At 43.1% G+C, this 20,537-nt stretch overlaps 1 protein-coding gene across 2 annotated transcripts in view; it reads left to right on the forward strand.

Annotated features, from left to right (window-relative positions):
• The window catches only part of EVA1A (eva-1 homolog A, regulator of programmed cell death), a gene marked incomplete at both ends in the record, with an annotated part of 205,517 nt that overhangs the window by 84,441 nt on the left and 100,539 nt on the right, over positions 1–20,537 (forward strand). For both annotated transcript variants that reach the window (XM_082302438.1, XM_082302439.1), the window contains 2 exons: positions 2,646–2,798; positions 17,631–17,774. In XM_082302438.1, the coding sequence (XP_082158564.1) occupies positions 2,646–2,798; positions 17,631–17,774 (297 nt within the window). The remainder of the gene's footprint in view (positions 1–2,645; positions 2,799–17,630; positions 17,775–20,537) is intronic.

A 20,537-nucleotide genomic window follows, 5' to 3' on the forward strand; every position in this document is an offset into this window, starting at 1 on the left:
CTTCATAGAGGACCCTCTCATTAGAGACTTCATAATTGTTCTTTTTAAAAACTCAATCACCTATTTCATATTTCAACCACTTCAGCCAGTCACAAGTATTCTTTTCTGTGACAGTGGTTTAACATAAACTATGTATAGCTTGTCCTCTTGGAGAGTTTGTGTCTTTGTGCTCTTAGCTTGAATCCATGTTTTTTCCCTACGGAAGAAAGAAATTCTGTTAAGTCGATAAAGTTTTATTATACTCTGTTAAGTTTTCTACTGTATGGGCAGGTTAAAGCTTTGATTTAATTTTCCTCATAGAAGGAACAAAATTCCTATGGGAGACAATTACAGGTGAAGATGAAACCCCTTGGTCTGTTCAGTGAATCTTTCAGATGCTTTAATGGTGATTGAAGATGAAATACCTAAATAGATAAAACGGTCATAGAGTAATAGAACCATTTGGTTTAGAAAAGCCCTCTAAAATCATCAAGTCCAACCATTAACCTGACACTATCAAGTCCACCACTGAGTCTTCACAGGTATTTGAGGTTTCTCTCTTTGTACATGCTCTGAAGTTGCAGACAGCTTCTATTTCTGATCCCTGCCACTGTTTTATACACTCAGCTGGTCGTCGTTCATTCCTGTAGGTACTGCTGAGGGATGTCTGCTCTTTGCACACACCCTCCCATGAATGAGTGAGGTCTTAATTGTGTCTTCCTCTAGAGGGATGAATCAGAAAGTGTTTTCAAATTCGCTAAATATTTTAGAGGTTTGAAAGTTTCTCTGCAGTGGGATAAAACCTAGAAATGTTCAGAGGTTTTTGTAAAAAGGCTGCAGAGTGTGAAGGAAAATTATGTACTGGAATAGGGTCCAAGGTTAAGCTTCTCATCTGGACTGTGAAGGTTTGGACCAGGGTTTTCACATTCCAGTTGATGCTCTCATCACCAAGTAATAGGCTATTTTTAGGGGGCTATTTTTTGGCTTCAAGTAGGAATTTCCAAGTTGAGCATGACAAGTCATTTTGCTCTGGGATATTTCTTTTAAATCAGCATGCTCACGTTTTGGTATAATACATGTTTTCTCCATGCACTTTCTTCTGAAAAAGTGTAATCTAAGGTAGAAATTAGCCCTTCCTTGAGCATGGATTAAACCAGATGACCTCCTGAGAAGTCTTCCAACCTAAATTCTTCTGTGATTCAACTTGGAAAAATTACCCTCCATCTCCAATAAGGAAAAATGATTCTTGAACCTAGAGTTACAGTAGAGTAGAAAAAGTCACATTAAGTGCTAAATGCCATGGTCTAAAGACTTAAGTATTAACTTATTAACTAATTATTAGCTAGTGTTCTCATTTGCTGAGCAGTTTTATGTGTATGGATTTTGCATAAGTTCTCATAAATATATCTGTGTGTGTGATATTAGACACAGAGAACCATGTAAGGGAAGGACAAAAATCATGTCTATGCCAGTAAGTGACATAGGGCCAGGGGCAGCCCCAGGCACTGGCTGATGCTCATGTGCTCTATGGCACAACTTTGACCTGGTCCAAGAAGAGGCATTCAAGAGGAAATGACTGATCATGCTTAGGATTTTACCATGGGACCCTTTCCATTTAGCAATCTGGATGCTGTTGTGGCTACATTTCAAATGGGAAATAACACAAGCAAGTGGAAGGTCACTCTATAGAGGCTGGGCAGATTGAGGTTATATTCCTGGCTGTGCCCTGAGTTGGCTGGGGTGTCCATAGACATGCCACTTCAGTTTTTTTAGTCTCTTTACGCCACTTCCATTTTCTTAGTCTTTTTCTTTCACATATGTAAATTTCTTGCTGTAAAAACTCAGCTTTTCAAAATAGTGTTTGTTTTCTGTGGTGTGTTAGCAGGAACACATGGGAAGGGCCTGTTCTAGGCTGGGACCTCTAGAGGTTCCCATAATCCAAATAATAATGGTAAAGAGAAGGGAATGACGTGATTTCTCATGAAATGACTGTCCAGTCTTCTTGAGAGATGTAAACTGAGTTGATTGTTCTGTGTTTACAAGAGCAAGAGTGCCCGTTTCAAGAAGGATTTGGGGACAAGCTTTTGCATATCTGTGTTTGCAACAGGTGGGAGCAGCTTCCATAATTAACAAATTTAATATAGCTTCTATTGTATCTGCTGTGGAAGAACTGCTGTGAAAAAAAAGCCATGGAGCATGATTGTGTTTGCATTTGAGCTGCTGGGATATAGAATAAATGCTTGGCACATAAAGGGCTGCTCCATGGGTCAGATAGGTTCCTGAAGATTGGCTTTTACCTTCCCTTGCCATATTACCATGTAGAAACCACTCAAGTGCCACACCTCCTCACTTATGGGTCTGCAAAATGAAATTATTGGCTATTTAATAGAACTGACATGTGCTTGGTTAAAATATGTTCATTAAATGTGCTGATAATGCCAGAGAGGGAATGTTCAGTGGGAGAGATGAGTGCTCCTGTAGCAAATGCAGTGCTCAGGCTGGGGTTGTGCTCAGGCTGGGGTTGTGCTGGGAGCTGATGTGTACCCCTGGGCCCAGAATCACTTCTACCTCTGCTGAGCTTACCCCATGAGGAGATAAGAGGGTCTTGCCTTGCTGAGAGCCCACCTCTGAGTCAGCTGAGTAATTAAGTGTTTGTTTCTTTCCAGATGAATACAAGAGTAAAGTAGCCTGTGAAGATGACAAGCTGAGGCTGAGCTGTAAGAAGAGCATGGTGATAGCCATTTACTCTGCTGTCTTTGGGAGGACACAAGGAGGCAGCCTGGAGTGCCCATACCAAAACCTAGGGATGCCCATGACTGGTAAGCAGGGAGATGGCTTGATGACAGGCTGATAAGAGCAGGGTGATTTCATTTACTGTCATCACAGCAGAGCTGGCACAGATGCTGGTTAGAAAAGCGGGACTGGGACATGCAACCTGCCATGGTGGTGCTCCTGATGTGTGGCACCGTGGTGAGCTTCATCATGAGCACCAAACTGAGGTGCAGCTGTATGTCCTAGCTGAGTTACCAAGCCACAGGCTTTTCAAAGATTCATCTGATTATATGATTGAAGGTGCTTGAATTTCTTGTTCCATTTTCTGTCTTTGTGGTGGTTCATACACTGAACCTCTGCCTGTAATATGGAGGACCATATTATCTGGGGATGTCATGTACCATCTGCAGCCACTGAAGCCTTGACATTGCATTTAAACTTTTACCGAAGTTAAAGCAAGGGAGCAAATTCAAAAAGCAAATTGTTAAGTTTCATCATGTTACAGTTGGCTTACAGTACCTTCAGTAGGTTCTTTACTCTCAGATTATCAGAATCTCTTACGGTCGTGAGTTAAAGATAAATAATTGAAAAACATTCACTGGAACTGTCTGTTCTTGAACCTATGTGAAATGACTTTGAGTATTTTAGGCTGTGACAGAGAGAGCAACAATCACAGCATAAAATCCTGTGCTCAGCATTCCTCATAATTCTCTGCAGACCTGAGAGGGAATTAACTGTTTTCCCAAAGGAATTGCCTCCAGAAAGGGAAAGGCTTCAGAGGAGACTGCACAGGGAAGCTTGATCTGGTGCTGTTGCTGTGCTGGGATCTGTTCAGCTGTATCTGGGGATCTTTGGCTTCACAGCTGCTGATCCAATGCCCTTAAGGAGTTAAATGCTATTCAAATGGAAGCATGTCAAGTGAGTGCTTGGAAATATGATACGCAGATGATGGGTGCCAATAGAAACCCGAAGGCGGAATGAGGCCAGTCAGGTTATTTGTGAAGCGTGGCAAGTGTTTTACTTCTGTAGCTCTGAAAATCTGAGTACTTGCAGCACAGCTGAGTAGTGCAGGGTCTCTTTCCCAGTCCCATGTGTGAGGTGCATGACAGCAGAGTCAATATCCTGCAAAAAGTTATCTCCAGTATCCTGAAGTGAACAGCATTCCTAGATGTGCTTCTGTAGTCCCCCAGTTGCTAGGTAGCAGAAGCCAAAAGAGATGTGTATGGCAGGTTAGCCTGGACCTCTTTGGTGTGGTGTTTGGGATGGGCTGAGTGTGTTCACTGGGTGCTGTGGTGTTTGGGCTGCTGGGTGAGAACTTGCCAAGTCAGTGAAACAGGATGGGTTTCTGGAGCACACCTGAGTGCCCCACTCCATTGTCCTTGCTGAGAGAGCAGGAAGAGGCACACACCAGGGACAAAGCACCAGCACACGGACCCACTCTTCAATGTCAGTGTGAAACAAAACTCTATGTGAAGCCACAAAGGGTAAAGTTTTGCTCTTCTTTGCCCAGCTGCAAAGTCATGAAACTTGTACTGGCTGAGAGCAGGGTATGTGGCACCAGAAAACAGGACGGGAGGCACAGGCAGGGAGAACAAGCAGTGTGGTCTGACAGCAGGGCTGCACGTGCCATAGGATCTCTAGAGCCTGTATGCCCTGCTGTTCTCAAATTGGCCTTGTGAGCTCTACAAATTGGGGTGTTTGCCCAAGGAAATGAGGTGTCAGATCCTAGAGTGCAGCACACAGTCTGCTGCTGGGATGAGGCAGGGCCCTTCCTCCAGTGGCAGCTCCTAAAGGATACTACTTACATGAGCAGGCTCAGTACAAGAGAGTGTAATGCCAAGTCAGGGGTGGGAATGCTGAGGAAGCTTTACACTAAAATCTGGCTCAAGGTTTTAAGCTGTGAATTGATGCTAAAAATGACCAAGTTGTTGGACAGGAGCAAATATCCACATGTTTGGGATTGCTGGGGTCTCAAGTATCTTAAGTCAGTCTGGTGCTCCTGGGGTGCTGTGGGAGTAGGTATGTCCTGCCTGCATAACAGCAAAGGGAGGCTGGGAAGGCTGTCTGCAACATCTGCTGGCTGCATGCCCTGCAGGGCTGGAGAGATGTGAGGAACTCGCCATGGAACAGTGACTTGCTCAGGCTTTCTCAGGCATTTGGGCACTGTGTGTGTAGGGTGAAAGACAGACTATAGCTGCTGATGTTGATGTTTCCTTGCATGCTGAAATCCTGAGCGAATTGTGGGGGTGACCTTAACTAAAAGAAAATTGGGGGTGAGCAGATGGTCATCCCCAATTCACCATGCTCCAGCCCTTAAATCCCAGTCATGTTTGGGAGAGGTTGTTCAGGTTTCTTCAGCTACAGCTCACTGATCCCATTGGCATGAGGCAGTCTCTGCTTATCACGACCTTCCCTTCATCTACCTGTGTGAGCTGACCCAACAGGGCAGAGCTCCAGGGATGCAGGAATGGGAAGGTGAGTTGTTAGCATTTCTCTTGGCCCCACAGGAGAAACTGCTGTGGGATCCTTCCCTGTGGCACCCTGCAACACTCCCATTCCTGCCTCCAGTTACAGCAGTGACAGGAGCAGGTTGTGCTCCCAGCTGCCATGACTGATTGTGGAGCAGCACTCAGGATCCCCCAAGCTGCTTCAGAAACTGTGCTCCTCTCATGGGCCTGTCTAGCCCAGCAGGCAACTCTGTTCCTTCAGGAGCAGGTGGAAACATCACAATTTATAAATCAAAGCTTTTGCTAGCTGGAGAACATTTCTCTGCATGTTTCCACAGCCCTGCAATGTGGGAAGGGCTGCTCCATGGCAGCCTTTGATCCCAGACATTCACAACGAGATGATCTTACAAACACAACCATATGAGTCAGACTTTGCAGCAACATCCAGTTCCTGTAAGGCAGAACCCAAGGAGGGTTTAAATAAGGGAGATTTATTATGTTCGAGTTTCATGGACTGATGATTTGTGTCAAGTCTGAGCTTTGGCAAAGGGCCTTTTGCTGGGAAGTAGGCCCTGCACAAGTTCACAGTGATTATTTATATCCATGCAGCCTGAGCTACTTGATGAGAGAAGTAGTCATACCTGCCCCAAAGGTGGTGAAGATTATCTTTTCTTCCTCTTCTAATGAAAGATAGTTCAGAAAATTTGATTCCATTTTTCTTTCTGTGGACAAAATGCACATTTGGATTGAATTTAGAAATCTGCAGGTGAGGCTTTTAAAGAACTGAGGTCTAAGATGGGGAGAAGAGGTGGCCTAATAGAGCTTTGCATATGTAAGGTGAACCAATTCAATTTGTGTTGTTTCTGCCTTGAAAAACAAGACCTTATACTCCTGCAGAAGTGTTGAGGAGATAAAGTCCACTAGCAGTGAATTCCTGGGATTCTCCCTTAGGTGTTCAGGTGGTTTCCGATGTATCCTGGTGTTGCAGTCCTTTTAACCCAGCTATTACTGTGCTGCTTTTGGGTGATAAAAGATCCCCAAGTTGCCATGCCATGCCATGCCATGCCATGCCAGACACATGTTTTCTCTCTGTACAATGTCTATATGAATGTGCTTAGCATCTGTGAAGAGAAAGTTATGGTGGAGAGCTCCATCCTATCCCTGTCACGTTAAAGTGAAAATCTGTCAGGATCCTCTTTTAACTGCAAACATGCTGAAACTTGTGTCTCTGACCACAATGGGAAACCCCTGCAAACAGCTGGACCCCTCCCTGAATGCTTTGCGAACTCTGAAAAGCTCCTAAAAGAATTTGACCTTATTTGTAACTCTCTTAATAAAGCCTCCACTTTGCTGCCAGCATGTGCAGAGAGCATACACAGAGCATGGGGAGGTCTCTGGGGAAAGGGCTATTTACAAGCAATGAACCATTAATATCCCTCAGCCAAGTGAGCCCTTTGCCCCTTTTTCCTGCTGTTTACAGCTGTCTCTGCCTCCAAGTGGCTTGTTTATTCCAAGAGAAGCAATTTAAAAGATGTCCTTTTCCTACACGTATCTGAGTGCAAGGTAGTGATCTAATCAGAAGACTGAGGAGGAAGATCTTGAATGTAAAATTATTACCATTTTTATTGCTTAGTGGAGCAATATCTTTGGTCATATTCAGGACACCTGACTTGCTCACATTATTCATTTTTACTGTAGCTCCCCCCCGAAGCACAGAGTGAGATGGACACATTCAGATGACCTCTAACATAGGATCCTGGACTCCTTCTCAAGGACCCTGTCTTTCTCCATCATGTGTACAAAAAGCCCAAAGCAATTTAATTGCTCATCCTGGGTAGAAGGAATCTGGGCTTGGTTTTGGAGTCGGTGCGAGATCGTGGGAACCCCAGCTCCACAGCCTTGCTCTGGGTCCTGGGGTGTGGGTCAAGCTGAGTATTCTGCTGAGAGTGAAATGTCCTTGCCACTTAACATACAAGCTCTCTCCTGTGCCTCTGTAAAGGGGAAAAATGAATGTGTTTACAAAGCCCTGAGGAAATTTAGATGGTCAGTGGCACTCTCTAACTCATGGGATCTGATAATGGAAGAGCAGAGGAAGGAGTTCAGCAAATAAGCCAGTGCTTTAGGTGCTCATTGCCTGGCAGTTTAATGCAGTGACAGAAGGTGATCCAACCCAGTTTGTTTTGATTTCTCCCTCTTAATGCAGATGTATATAAGACTTGCAGCAGAGTCCTCATATAAATATTTATTACACCATATAAATAATGGACCCTTCTAGTTTGTTTATCTGTGATCAGATCTAGCATGTGAATTAATATGAAATACATGCAGTAAAAAATCCATTTTATTCCAGGCTACATGTTCCTGCCCGCACAAGAGCTGGCTTTAAGAAACTGCTGCCCCTCCAGCTGTGCATTTCTGTCTCTCTTCTGCTTCACCACCCATGACCATTTTCCATCCCACTCCCATCAGTACAAGGTTGTGGCTGTGCTCTAATCTTGGTCTTAAGAGAAATGCTTAAAAATAAAAAGTGCCTAAAGTGTGGAGATGGACCAATGAGGAGTAGTAACACCTGGCACTAATGGAGGAAGGGTGGCTGGGACTGTGAGAAGGGACAGGATATCCATGGAAATCTGTGCTGGTCAGACAATGCCATGTAGCACAGCCAACCTTCAGCGGATCCAAGTGGCTGAAACACTCTCGTGCTTCATCCTGGTTTCCCTCTCTGGCTTTTAAAGCAGCTGCAAGGCTGGGTCTGTGGGATGAGCAGCAGTTGGAGTGGTCAGACCCTGTTGTTCCTCTCTATAGAGCATGCCAGGCTTCCAAAGCACCCTCCTGTAGGTGTGACTCTGTGGATACTTCTTTTACATTCAGGGCAGAAACTACTTTGTTATGTGTATAGCTCATAATTAAGAACATGTTTTTAGAGGCCAATCTGTTTGTATGCAATAAAACCCACAAGTATCCAAATCTGAAGGCCAAATAAATATAATTTACTGTTTAATTCACATATCTTACCTTATTAAATTTAAATTGAAATGCAGTTCCCATTTTAAATGCTGAATTAAAGTGGGAAAAAGCCTGCTTTCAGAAAGTTGTTCTTCAATTTTAGATACTTAGTGTTTCACTTTTTGTCTCAAAACACCAGGAGGTAATTAAAATCACTTTACAGCTGTTTCTAGAAAACTCCAACTATTGTTGGATTCCATAGAGCCGTAAAAATGATTTATATGAAGTGGTTTTTATATGCACACAATAGTTTTTTTTTTAATGAAAAAGTCCATTCAAATGTGAGTCTGGACAAGATCTTCCTCTAAACCAAGGTTCAAGTTGGTTTTGAAATGCTGTTTACAGTGGAGTATGACCCCATGCAGTGATTGTAATTAAAAATTCTGAGACTAGTAATTTAAATAGCACTAGCAGGCTCTGTGATGCTATTGGAACGATATTTGAAGAAGTAAAGTGAGGATTTGTATCAGTAACATGAAATTCTATAGTGGCTGATCTTATAAGATGCCTATTGCCCAACTATTAGTTAAAAGCAAACTCAAAATATAATCCTAACAATAAAAGGGCAGAATTTAGGAGATTTAAATCTGTAGCATCTCAGTTTGTTCCCATGGAGTTGCTCTGAATGAAAACCAGTGTAACTTGTTCAAAACTGATAATCTTAAAATAATTCAGATGTCTCTCAAGAATATTGAAAAATTGCCATGCTGGTGAATTCTGAACCTGAGTAACAAAGGTAATGTGAAACCTGTGAGTTTGCAGGCACGCTGTGCTTTATTTTAGGAACCAAGGGCAAGAAGTGACTTGCAGGCTGTGTCAGCTGGGTAATCTCTTTAGAAAATGGGCCAGTCCTGAAGCTTCTGAAGTTCAGACCTTGCTTCAGCCTAGGTCTAGGAACATGGTGACTATCCCCATGTTCAGGAAAATACTTTTTTTGGGCTGTAATGAATAGGAAATAGAAATGTACTCAAGGACTTCACAGGGCAGTAGATGCATTGAAAGCACCATCGCTATCTTCTATTGAGTGATGCTAAAGCTGCTACCTTCTTTGCTTCTTATCTTGAATGCCTTACAGCCCACAATCAACTCTGCTGCAAATTAAATAATAATGTTTTACTGCCATTGCCAGACCAAAACTTCTTTGTTCTCTGAGACTTCTTGGAGCCATGTTTGAAGCTGTCCGTGGATTCTCATTTCATCCCCCAAACCTGAGAAATGTTATTAATTTGGTCAACTTTGCACACTCTAAGTCAGTCCCTGCAAAACTGGAGTCTCATATATATTTTTATGAGTTCTGGTTCCAGATACAAGGGTGATAAGATGATTTAAGTTCACATTAATAAACTAAGTGTTTCTAAATGTAACTATAGGATTTGTAATTAAACCTGTAATCAATCCTTCAGTTGCAGTCTCTAAATGTGATTGGTTTCTTTTAAGATAATTTTCTCTTTTCTGGCCTACTGCTGAAGTTTCCAAAGTTTTATGAACTGTGTGGTGACTAATTTTTATCTCTCTTTCTGGAAAACACAATTTTTAAATGTAAAGCTGGCCTTCTCTGCACATCCTTCTAATGTTTGGATATAGATTTCCTTTCTAGCCAGCTGTTTTCAGCAACATTGTACGAGACATACATTCTATATACAGCTGTATCAATGTTAAATTCTCTGCTGCTATTTGTAATGATGATGTTGACCATTTATCATTTTACTAATACCAGTGGGGAACTTCACCTTTTAGTTTTTAATTATTTTGGGTTTCTGTCCTGAGCTTCATTTTCCTCTGTATGCAAATACACTTCTGCTTCTGTGCTTTTTTTGTTTAAGGGCAGTCTTTGGTTTCTATTGGTTGAACTTCACATTGGTCTTAAGGATACTTAAGTATTTATAGGTTGGTTTTTTCCCTCTTGTCTTGTGGATCTAGACCCAACTCACTTCTTGTGTCCTCTACAGGGGCTTGTGTGCCGTTGCAGGGAGGAGAAATCCAATGTATTTCAGTTGTCCCCAACTGAAACTGTGTGACAGCTTTACACTAATAAAGAAATTATCTCCCAGGGCTGCTAACTGAGAGAGAAAGTGGACAAAATCCATCTTTATTAACAGTCTTCTGCACTGGCTTTTAAAGAGAACATCAAACTTAATGGGCATGGGCTAAGTTGAAAATGCCTGGGGTTTGATGTACTGCACAGAGTGCAGACTGATTCATTGATATTCAGTGAAGACATCCTTCACAGGCTGCTGGATGGCTAATTTTGGCTGAAGCAAAGGCTTAGGCACCTCTAGCAGCTGCCCCTTTATGAAGGAGCTGACGTTTGTAACAACCATAATTAATGGAACATCTTTAAAATATATGAGAAACTGCCTAAAACCAGGAGAGCTTCCTTCCAGCCTGCTTATGACAGAGGTTATTTTGCAGATTGAGGCAGCCACTCCTAGGTAAAACATGAAGGAATTTAGGCAGTTGCCTCACTTGCAAGGTTGGAGTTACTTCCTGCCTGTGGCCTTTTTGCCATTCCATTGAAATTTGCTTTCTCTTTTGGCAGACAAGTGGATAACCGCAGCACTGATTCAGACATCTGTCAGCTTTCTTTGCAGGAACTAAATTTCTCCCCTCTTAGTTAACTGACTCCCTCCATCTTTCATTCTGTCCTCTTGGATTCATAGCTCCCAGCAAGCAACTTTTCCTCTCTTGTTCTTGAGCAGGAAATCAGGCTGCAAGTTTTGGAGAAAAATCCTGCCCTCTGCTTGGGAGGACTGTCCACCTAGAGCTGTCCATTGATTGTAAATTTCCTCCCTCAAGGGAAAACTTATCTTAAGTTGATCCTTTCACCTGGTCCTCAAAAGACAGCAAGGAAAGCTAGGGTTCTACTGGTGGTTTAAATTAGAGATGTGGGTCTTTACACTGATGTCCCGATGCCTTTACACTGAACCAAAGCATCCCACAGAGTTTGTCTCTTGATCAGGTACCACCAGTCCTGTTCCAGTTCCTAATCACTTACCTCATATGCACTGCTAGGAGTAGTATTTTAGGCAGTGATTCTCTTTCTGAAGCCTTTAATTGTGGCCAGTCATTTGGTCCTTTTGACAATTCAAGGTCTTATATTTTGTTGGCTGCAAAAGGTAGTTGCCCCATTTTTCTTGAAAATTCAGTCTCAGACAGTCTGACTCATCATCTTACGGGTAGGTGGAGTTTTTTCTCAGGCTCCATTTTTCTTTCTTTTTGGAATGTGTGCATGTTAGTATTGGGTTGAGCTCCATGCCCTGCTGCCTCTCCAGATCTATGGACAGCCTGTGGAAAACTCCTACCTGGCAGCTTTACAGCATGCTCACATATTCACCTGTCCAGCTGTGCGTGGTCCTGCTTGCTCTGGACAGCCTGTCTCATCTGTGCAGGAACCCACCTTTGCAGGCTCAGCGTGGCTGTGCCAGGTGAGTCTGATCCTGAGCAGATAAACAGACGAACAGATGTTCTCAAACATCTGCAATGAGCCCAACTTCACTGTGGGATTAGTCACCCTTCTCAAAACTCAGTGTTTAAATCTGTTTGTGGATCCATCTGTGATGGCTGCTGCCTTGGAAGAGGCTCCTATCTCCACCAGAGCATCTAAGATGCAAAATGCAAAAATTAAAGAATTTGGAAACATTCTTTCAAACCCAGATAGGTTTTTCAATCAAAAGCAGGGATGTATGGCTCAGATTTCAGATTTGGATGTGTCACCCTTACTGGAGAAAAACAAGTAACACTGAGTAACCAAAATTAAGGATATGATTAATAGGCATTGGCTCCAGTTTATTTTTTTTTTTTTTTCACCAGAAAGAGGTAATAAAGAAATAGTCATGCTGGGAAGCAGCCTTAGACTGACTAAAATCCATTCATTGTGGTGAGCTTGATGATATGGACATTACATCACCGAGACCAATTCCAGTTTTAAAGCCAATTCTGTCTGCAAGCTGCAGCTGGTAAAATCCTCCATCATGGCTCTGTTGCCCTCATTTGGGTTTTCACTCTGACAGAGGCTGGGCTGCTGGAGTAGATCAAGGAGTCATATCATACTAAATGCAACTGGTAAGATGAATTACCCACTGAGGGCTTATTGAGAAATCCAACTGGCCAGTGGTCTGCATTTGTGAAGTCATCTTGGGAAAGGGAATTCACCTTCTACCAGGGGCAAGGCTGGAGGGACGTGCAACTTCTAGAAAGTGGGGCCAGAGGTAAAGAGAATGAAGTGAGCTGATCCCACTCCCTCCCCAGCCCCAAGCTGAAAATACCTTATTCAAAAAGCATAGCTGATACCTTTAAACACTTTCACATGTGAAAATTTCACCATAGCCAGGATCATATTTGCTCTCTGGCAGTCTACTGAAGCAATCCAAGACTAATAAAAGCCAAGGGTAGCTCTGGCTCGACCTCTTCAAGAGGGCTCTCTATCATCTATGAGGTCTTAAAGCAGTTTTTATTGCCTTACCATAGGATTTGAGCTTTGTGGACTTTAAGAGGTTCTTGGCAGGGGCCTGGCTCTGCTTAGCAGTACTTATCTCAGACTTAGTGATATGATGTTGGCATTTGTGAGCGTCCTTCCCACATCTCTGACACATGGGATCACTTGTTTGTCACTGGTGCCAGGGTGGTATCTCATAAAACATTTGGAATTTGCATTTAGCAAGCAAACAAGCAGCAGAAGAAAGGAGATCATAGAATATAAAATCATTAAGGTTGGAAAAGACCTCTAAGATCATTGAGGCCAACTGTAATGTTGCCCTGAATGAGCATGGCATCTGGTACAATAAATGCCATGTCTAGTCTCCCACTTCTGAAGACCTGGAAAAAATGAATTTGGCCAGCTGAAGGGGACCAGAGCCCAACTCTGCTGCACCACATTGCTTGGTTTGGCTTCCCTGCATGTTTTTGGCAGGCTAGCTGCATGATTTATGGATAAAACCCCTCTGTTTTCTTGCCTCTCTGAGCTCTGAGGATGGGCACCTGGAGGGGAAGACTTCTGACCTGGAATCACCTCCTGAAGAGGTACTAATATAATTGGAGCTCTCACTTCAACGAGCTCCCCAAGGACTTATTTACATTTGGAAGTTAAGTTACCTGTGTGCACTTTATAACATTCAACAGGAGTGAAGTTCAGTGTTTTTATAAGCCGGAGACACAGGGGTGAAAGAAAATACCATGTTGTCCCTCTAGAGCTCTGAATGACATGGTGGTGACTGTGATTTATGAAGGTGCCTCATCTGTCACTCAGCCACCTCTCAGATGTACTATTGACATCTTCAGTGCTCGTTAGTAAGGGAGTAAAGATGCTTGAATATGACATTTTGGCATCCAGCTAATTGAACTCCTTATCACAAACCCTTTGAAAGGTGTAAGGAACATGGTCCCATTTTGAGATTTTAATTGCTGCTTTTACATTTTCCAGTTCAATGTGTTATGTGGAGGATGAACTTGTTGACAGACCGAGAAATCCAAGACCAGAGACAAAGCTAATTTCAGTGCTGGCGCAGTCCTCCCTCAAAGCACTGCAGGCTGCTTGCCCTGGCCTTTATGGGAAAGCACAAGGCACATTTGCTTAGAAATTGTGTGGAGGCAAAACCAGGGAAAATTCCTCGTTGTGAGCAAAAGAAGTCTTTGAAGCAAATACTTGGTCAGAATTTGTGCCTAGACCCCATTTGGGGTTTTTTTGTGCTGGAAAAATATCACTGTTTCCAAGAAAATGGCTCAAGTCTTACCATGGGGAAAATGAGAAGAGTATTTGGATTTACCATGTGAGAGCCTGTTGTTGTCAGTAGAGTTTAGCTGGATCTTGTAACATGGGTGCCTCAGATGACTTTCTGCCATTCCTACATTCACCAGATTTTGGTGTTCATTAGGGTCTGGAGGTCAGGGAAAACAGTAAGACGTGCCTAAATTGTGACTGTTTGCAGCAAGAGCCAAGAAAGTGGAGTACTACAAGAAACCTCCACTGTGCTTTATTGAAGTCATGCTGGCAGCCACTTAAAAGCAGTCAGATTGCTTGAAATCTTCAGTAATGACCTGGATAATGGGACAGAGTTTGTAGGTGGTACTAAATTGGGCACAACAGTTGCTACAGCTTAACTGGAGTACTGTAGTGTCCAGTTTGGGGCTCTCCAAGTAAAGAGAGATGTTGAAAAACCGGAGCAAGTCCAGTGAAACTCCACCAAGCTGGTCAGGGGCCTAGAGCAGACAGCATGTGGGAGAATGCTGAGGGACATGGGGTTGTTCAGTCTCCAGAAGAGAAAGCTCAGGGTGGGATCTTATTTCTGTTTTTTACTAAGGAATAGGTGGTTCTACAGAAGATTCTTCCTGGAAACACATAGAAGAAAACATCAGATGAACACCAAAAGCAATGAACACGAGTTGCAGCAATAGAAACCTGATTACATACAAGGAAAAAATTCTTCACCTGGAGAGGGGCTTAACCCAGGATCAAGTGTCCAAGCAGTTTGGGATATATTTCTCTGTGGAGATTTTCAAAACTTGTCTGGGCGAATTCCTGAGCAACCTGATGTAACATCAAAGCTGCCTGTTGTTTGGGCAGGAGGTTGGAGTGGATAGGCTCCAGATATTGCTTTCAGCTAAATTATTGGGTGGTTTATGTGCTGCAGTCCCAGCAGGTGATGTTTCTCCCTGGATATATTTTTTATCCTATGATTTGCAAAAAGTCCATGTAAAAGAGGCTTTTAAAATCTTGATGCCCTACTTTCTAAGTGAGGGGCTTTCATCTTCACCTGTAGTTGAAGCATAGAGAGTCCCTTCTGCCCTTCTGCTCTTCATTTTGGCTGGAATAGGTTGAGGTGGAGCAGCCTGGCAATTGGAGAGCTGAGGACTTCACAGGTGATACTTGTGAATATGGGGCCTGGTCTGTGCCCAAAGAAGTTGAGTATGTAGGGTTACATGTATACAGGTAAATGAGTAGCACCAGGGGCACAGGTACTGGAAATAGGTCTGTACTGTGAAATTGTAGCATGATCCATGGCATGGTTTGTTGCCTTGGCCCAGACAACTCTCTCCTGGTCCAAAACATCACAGAATCCTGGAATGGTTTGTGTTGGAAGGGTCCTTAAAGACCATCTTGTTCCAATCCCACTACCATGGGCAGGAACACCTTCCACTAGACCAGGTTGCTCAAAGCCCCATCCAACTTTGCCTTGAACAGTTCCAGGGATGGTTTGAAGTTGGTTGTAGGACAAGTACTGGGTATCATCACTCTGATCTGGAGAGTAAGTGTCTTTAATAGTGGGTTGTCCTATCACAGCTGGCCTCAGGGCCAGAGAAACTCCACATAAGTTTTCTTTTACCACTGAATGTGCACCCAAACAGTGCAGGCTGGACCTGGGCACTGCTAAAATGCCACAAAGGATTGCAGTGTTACGATCTTCTCTGGCAGATGGAACTACCTAGAAGAATCTGGGTGTCTTGGGCTACGTGGAAGAGGCTCTTATAACTCAAGCTACATCTGCACTGGTCGTTGGGCTGGTAAAGGGTCTAGAGCAGGGTCCCACAGCTCTCTCTGGGCAGTATGACCTGTTATTTTCAGTGGGTATCATGGACAGGGCTGGGAAAATAAATGCAGCTACTATCTGATAAAGGTAACATTGGGATTGTGCTCACCTACCATGGACACATCAGCTAGTCTGTATTGGAAACAGAGAGAGAGTCTCTGCTGCCTGGCCCTGTGGTGGCTGACCTCATGTCCATGCAACTAAACCCTCCACCACATACTACTGCAAATTGACTATTAGGACAAGCCCTGTTATATCTCAGGCTGTATTACCTATTTGGACTAATGCTAGTTGGCAAAATCATTCTAAGGTAAAGGGTAGCACTTAAACAAAGGGAATAAAGGTGTGTCCATAATTTAGCCCCTTTGGTTTCCTGATACAGATGCTGCTAAAGTCAATTCGGATGGAGACCATGGCCTGCTCAGAACTGCATGGGAGGAAGGAGGCCATCAATACCAGGATGTGACTAGTGATGGCTAGAAAAGCTGTCAATGTTAGTGTGAGAGTATATGACAAATAAAACTCTTAGAAGCGTTTTCAGTGTGCTGAATCTACAGCTTTGGCACCTGAAGAGTCAATTCAATCTGTTAAGGTGGAAAGCAGAGTCTGTAGTTTGTTTGTGCATACATATTCCCACATGAGGAATGTCCCAGAGGCTGCCCATCTCTGGGGATGCAGGATGCAAAAGCCTTGTTGTGCCTCTCACAGAACCAGTAATGGGTAACTCCCCACACTCCCATGGACACAGTATGGTTCTGTGCCAGAGGGCGAGGCCCCTGAGCAGACAGCTGTAGGATGTTCGCTGTTTTGTGTGAGAACAATAACAAGTAAAAAGAATAGTCACCCTCAATGAAATCCTCTGCAGCACTTAGATTTGATGACTTTCTCTAACTGGACATTCGCAAAAAGACAATGAATCAGGATTGCTGCATGCCAGATGTTTCCACTGGAACCTCTGACACTCATTGGATCAGAAAATCCCCTAAGGAAGCTTGGATGGTTCAGTATGAAAACGTTTGCATGGACCCTTCTTCTTTAGTCATTTGCAGCATGTGAAATCAAATTCTGCCTTTGATTTGAGAAAAAGACGTTACCCTCTGGGCTTGGTTTTCTGTGGCTTTCTTGTGTCTCTCATGGATTTATTGTTATGCTGGTTCTAGAACTCAATACCTTTTGAGGTCCATTTTCCCTTTCCCTGCCTCCTGATTAGTGACCTAAAGGAGTTTGTATTCCATTCTCTGTAGCTGTCCTGTTCCTTTTAGCAACAATTCAGTGTTGAAAAAATGTCTGCTTGCCAGTTTCCCCCTGAGCTTGGTCCTGGCTGGACATTGAAAGGAAACTGTCAGTCTTGCATTTAAAAGCTCAAGACCTTATCTGTGCAAATTGTTCCCACCCTAGGTAAGAAAACAGGCAAAACCACCAGGTAGAGAAAAATACTTGGGAAAACAGTTGCTTTTGGAACTTCCCATATTCTAAATTTCTGATATGAGAAGTGTTTCTACTTGTATGGAATAAATGTGATTAAAACAGTATTTCTGCTTATATGGTAGATGATCATATAATTATTACACGTGAGAGCAGACAGGGACACTGACCACCTTTGTCTTCAGCAGGGGCCAGAGAGGGGGATTTGAGACACCTCTTGTGGTTGTTAAAAAGATGAAATATCTTTTATTCTCAGCCTTCTTTCTACGGATGTATAGGGGTTTCTGATTCTTCAGTATTCTTTCAATTTATTAGAGGTGTGTTAGACTCAGATACACCTTCCCATGTAAACACAAAGACTTTGAAATATGGAAATCTTGTATATACTCTCACAGTCTGCAACTGGTAAATTATTTTTAGGCAATTTCTGTTGTGAATGGACAAATATTCATGGATAGGTATTGTTTATCCCTTTTAGAGTGTCAGTCAGCTACTGCTCTCCAGCTCATGATCAAGCGTTGTCATGGGAAAAGAAGCTGCAGCATATATGCCAGCACCTATGAATTTGGAGATCCTTGTTACCCAGGCATCCAAAAGCATCTTAATGTCATCTACACCTGTGGTAAGTTACAAAATTCTCTTACTTTAACTCTCACCAGGGTCTATGTTTGTTGAACAATGGTATGCAGACAACAACAAGATTTAAAAAGTTGTTCAATGTGGTGGCACGTGGTGATTCTTATTTGGTCAACATGCAAAAGCTTTGGATCGCCAGAGTGGTTTAATTCTGTCGCTTTTTGTACTCATTGGCTTGATGGAAAAAAGCAAAAAATGTGGAACTGGTATTTTATTAACCCATTCAGTGCTTCTTCAAGGCAGGAAAATTGGGTGGTGAGGTTAATCTGCTCAGTGGATGTTTACACACTGAATGCTGGCATCCTGCAGCAAAGCTGTGGTTATCAGTAGGATCCTTATTACTTTGTTCTGTATTTATTTCATTTTGTACCATAGAGCCAGGTGATTACCAATCCATACTCATCCACTGTGTTAGTAGGAAATCACTCCCAAAATCTTCAGGTAAACATTGCAACAATTTTTCTAACAAAATACTGTTCTTTACAAAAAAATAAATAAACAGTTGGAGCTCTCAGTTGGGAGCTTAAGTCGTAGCATTGAGCAGATACTGTGCTCTTACCTGAGTAGTCATCTTATTTCGCAACAGAGGAAAAATTGTTCCTGACTGAGTCCTGTAGTATAAAAACAACATCTGTCTTCTTACTGTGATGACATTTTGGTCATTTGTAGCTGACATATTGAAAAATATTTCCTTCAGAGTTTTGCTGACATAGTTGTTGCTAGGCTTAGCTCGGTCTCTCTTTCTCTCTGTGTTCCTTTCTGCATCCATCTAGAAGTGGAAATTTTGGTGCTGTACTGAATGTGCTGAGCAGACAGTGGGACATGTAGTAAAGGAGAAGCTCTCTGTGCCCTCAGACAACAATGGTTCTGTGGGTCACTCTGCGTGGGTAACTGCAGGATGCTGAGTGTGACAGAAAGCATTTGAGATGGAGTCACCATAACATTTTGTGTAGTGGCTATAGCATGGTGGATGTGCAGCGCCCTGAGGAGCAGAGACATTGATGCAGGAGCATCAGGCTCTCAGCTTGTCTGGCTGTTGTTTCATTTGGCTGGAGTGGCAGGAAGGTTGGGTTTTGTTCGAAGGGATGTAGCAAAAAGTAGCAAGGCTATCTGTGCAAAGCCCTGTGAATTTTCTAGTCAGGAAGGTGATGTTTTTATATCACTTTTCTCATAAAAAGACTGGAGAGAAGCTTATCCTCATGGGGATTTGACAGAAATGAAGGCAATGTAGCAGGAAAAACAGGAGCTCCATCCATCAAAAATCCAGGGAAAACAAACAGATCCCCATTATGTATTTCCAAGAGGATTTCTCCTTCAAAGACCTCCACAGACTTATTCTGGCATTCTGGTCCTGGTCTCAAAGTCCACTACAAAAGGCACTAATGATTTCTTAATCTGACCTTAACTCTCTAGTCCAAGCCTAACTGCATCAGGAAATGAGTCACGCTTGAGAGCACAAAATGGCATGTTTTGCTTTTCCGTGGGTGAAATCTGCCTCATCCTTTGAAGGTGGCCATGGCTCCTTTTCAAAACCATGATCTCAGACATGTCTCTGAGATGGATTTTGTGATCAACAGACACATATTTCTCGCCTCAACGAGCAAAGTCCTTCAAAATGTGAAAATGAAATAAACAAGAAATCAAATTCCAGTTCCATGTGCTTGTGCCAGACAGAACTATGTCCTGGAATTCTTTTAGAAGAAGTGATAAAACCAAACAATTTGATATTCTTACGGCCTAGAGATGATAGCCATGTAGAAAACCTCATGCTGGCTGTCTCTTTGTTTCAGGTTTCCATAAAGCTGCACACATTATGGCTCCTGGTATAGTGCTCTCCTACTTTCACCAAACCTGTGGGAGTGAAAGGGGACAGGCTGTGACAAATGGACAGTTCCCTGTGGCCTGTATCTCAGTACATGTCTGTTTCCCACTTCTTGCACTTGGAAACGTTGTCCCTTGCTGCTGTTTTCTGGAGAGCAGTGAAAGATGCAGTGACCCTGGCATAGCTTGGGAAATGTGATGGGTGTACAAATGGGCTTCTCTCAGCATCACTTCAACCCTTTTTGTTGCTGCTTCAAATAAGTGACCCCATCACTCTCTGAGATCAGGCAGTGCCATCCGTCTGCTCCTCTCTGTCACTCTCCATCTGCCAGACTGTGTCAGAAATGTCCTGCCACGTGTCACTGGTCTTACCTGTGAGAAAAACTGCCATGTGTCCTTGGCCAGTGTTACTGACCTGCCGTGCTGCTCTGGAAGAGATGGTGAGAGCAAGAACAGCTATTCATGTGGCCATGTGGGTGGAAGAGTCTTCATGCAGACATTTTACATGTGAAGAACTTCAGTAACTATGGGGACAGAGCAGCTGAGCTCTGCTTTTGGCGCTAAAGCATGGGAAGGACTGGAAAGAGACCAATATGTCTTCTTCTGATAGCAACTCATGAAAAAAAAATCTGCTGAGGAAGTAAGTAATGAGGTGACAAAAGGTAAAATTAACTGAAAGCTCATGAGTTGTTTGCAGAAATCAAAACTGAGATGGACTTTGCGACAGGCTGGTGGTTGTGTAGACCAATGCCTAGTGAAGAGCTGGTGAGGTGTCTTATCTCCCAGTCCTGGCAGGAGGACGTCTGCAAGGTCTCTCAGGTCATCATGTCCACACTGTTCTTCTCTAGCCTGACAGCAGGAGCTGGGCCCTATTCCAGATCTCCAAGAGATGAATGGATGAAGCAACAGCTTTGTTTTCTTTAAGCCA

This window comes from Coloeus monedula (genome assembly GCF_965178545.1).
Source record: "Coloeus monedula genome assembly, chromosome: 2".
NCBI classification, from domain to species: Eukaryota; Metazoa; Chordata; class Aves; order Passeriformes; family Corvidae; genus Coloeus; species Coloeus monedula.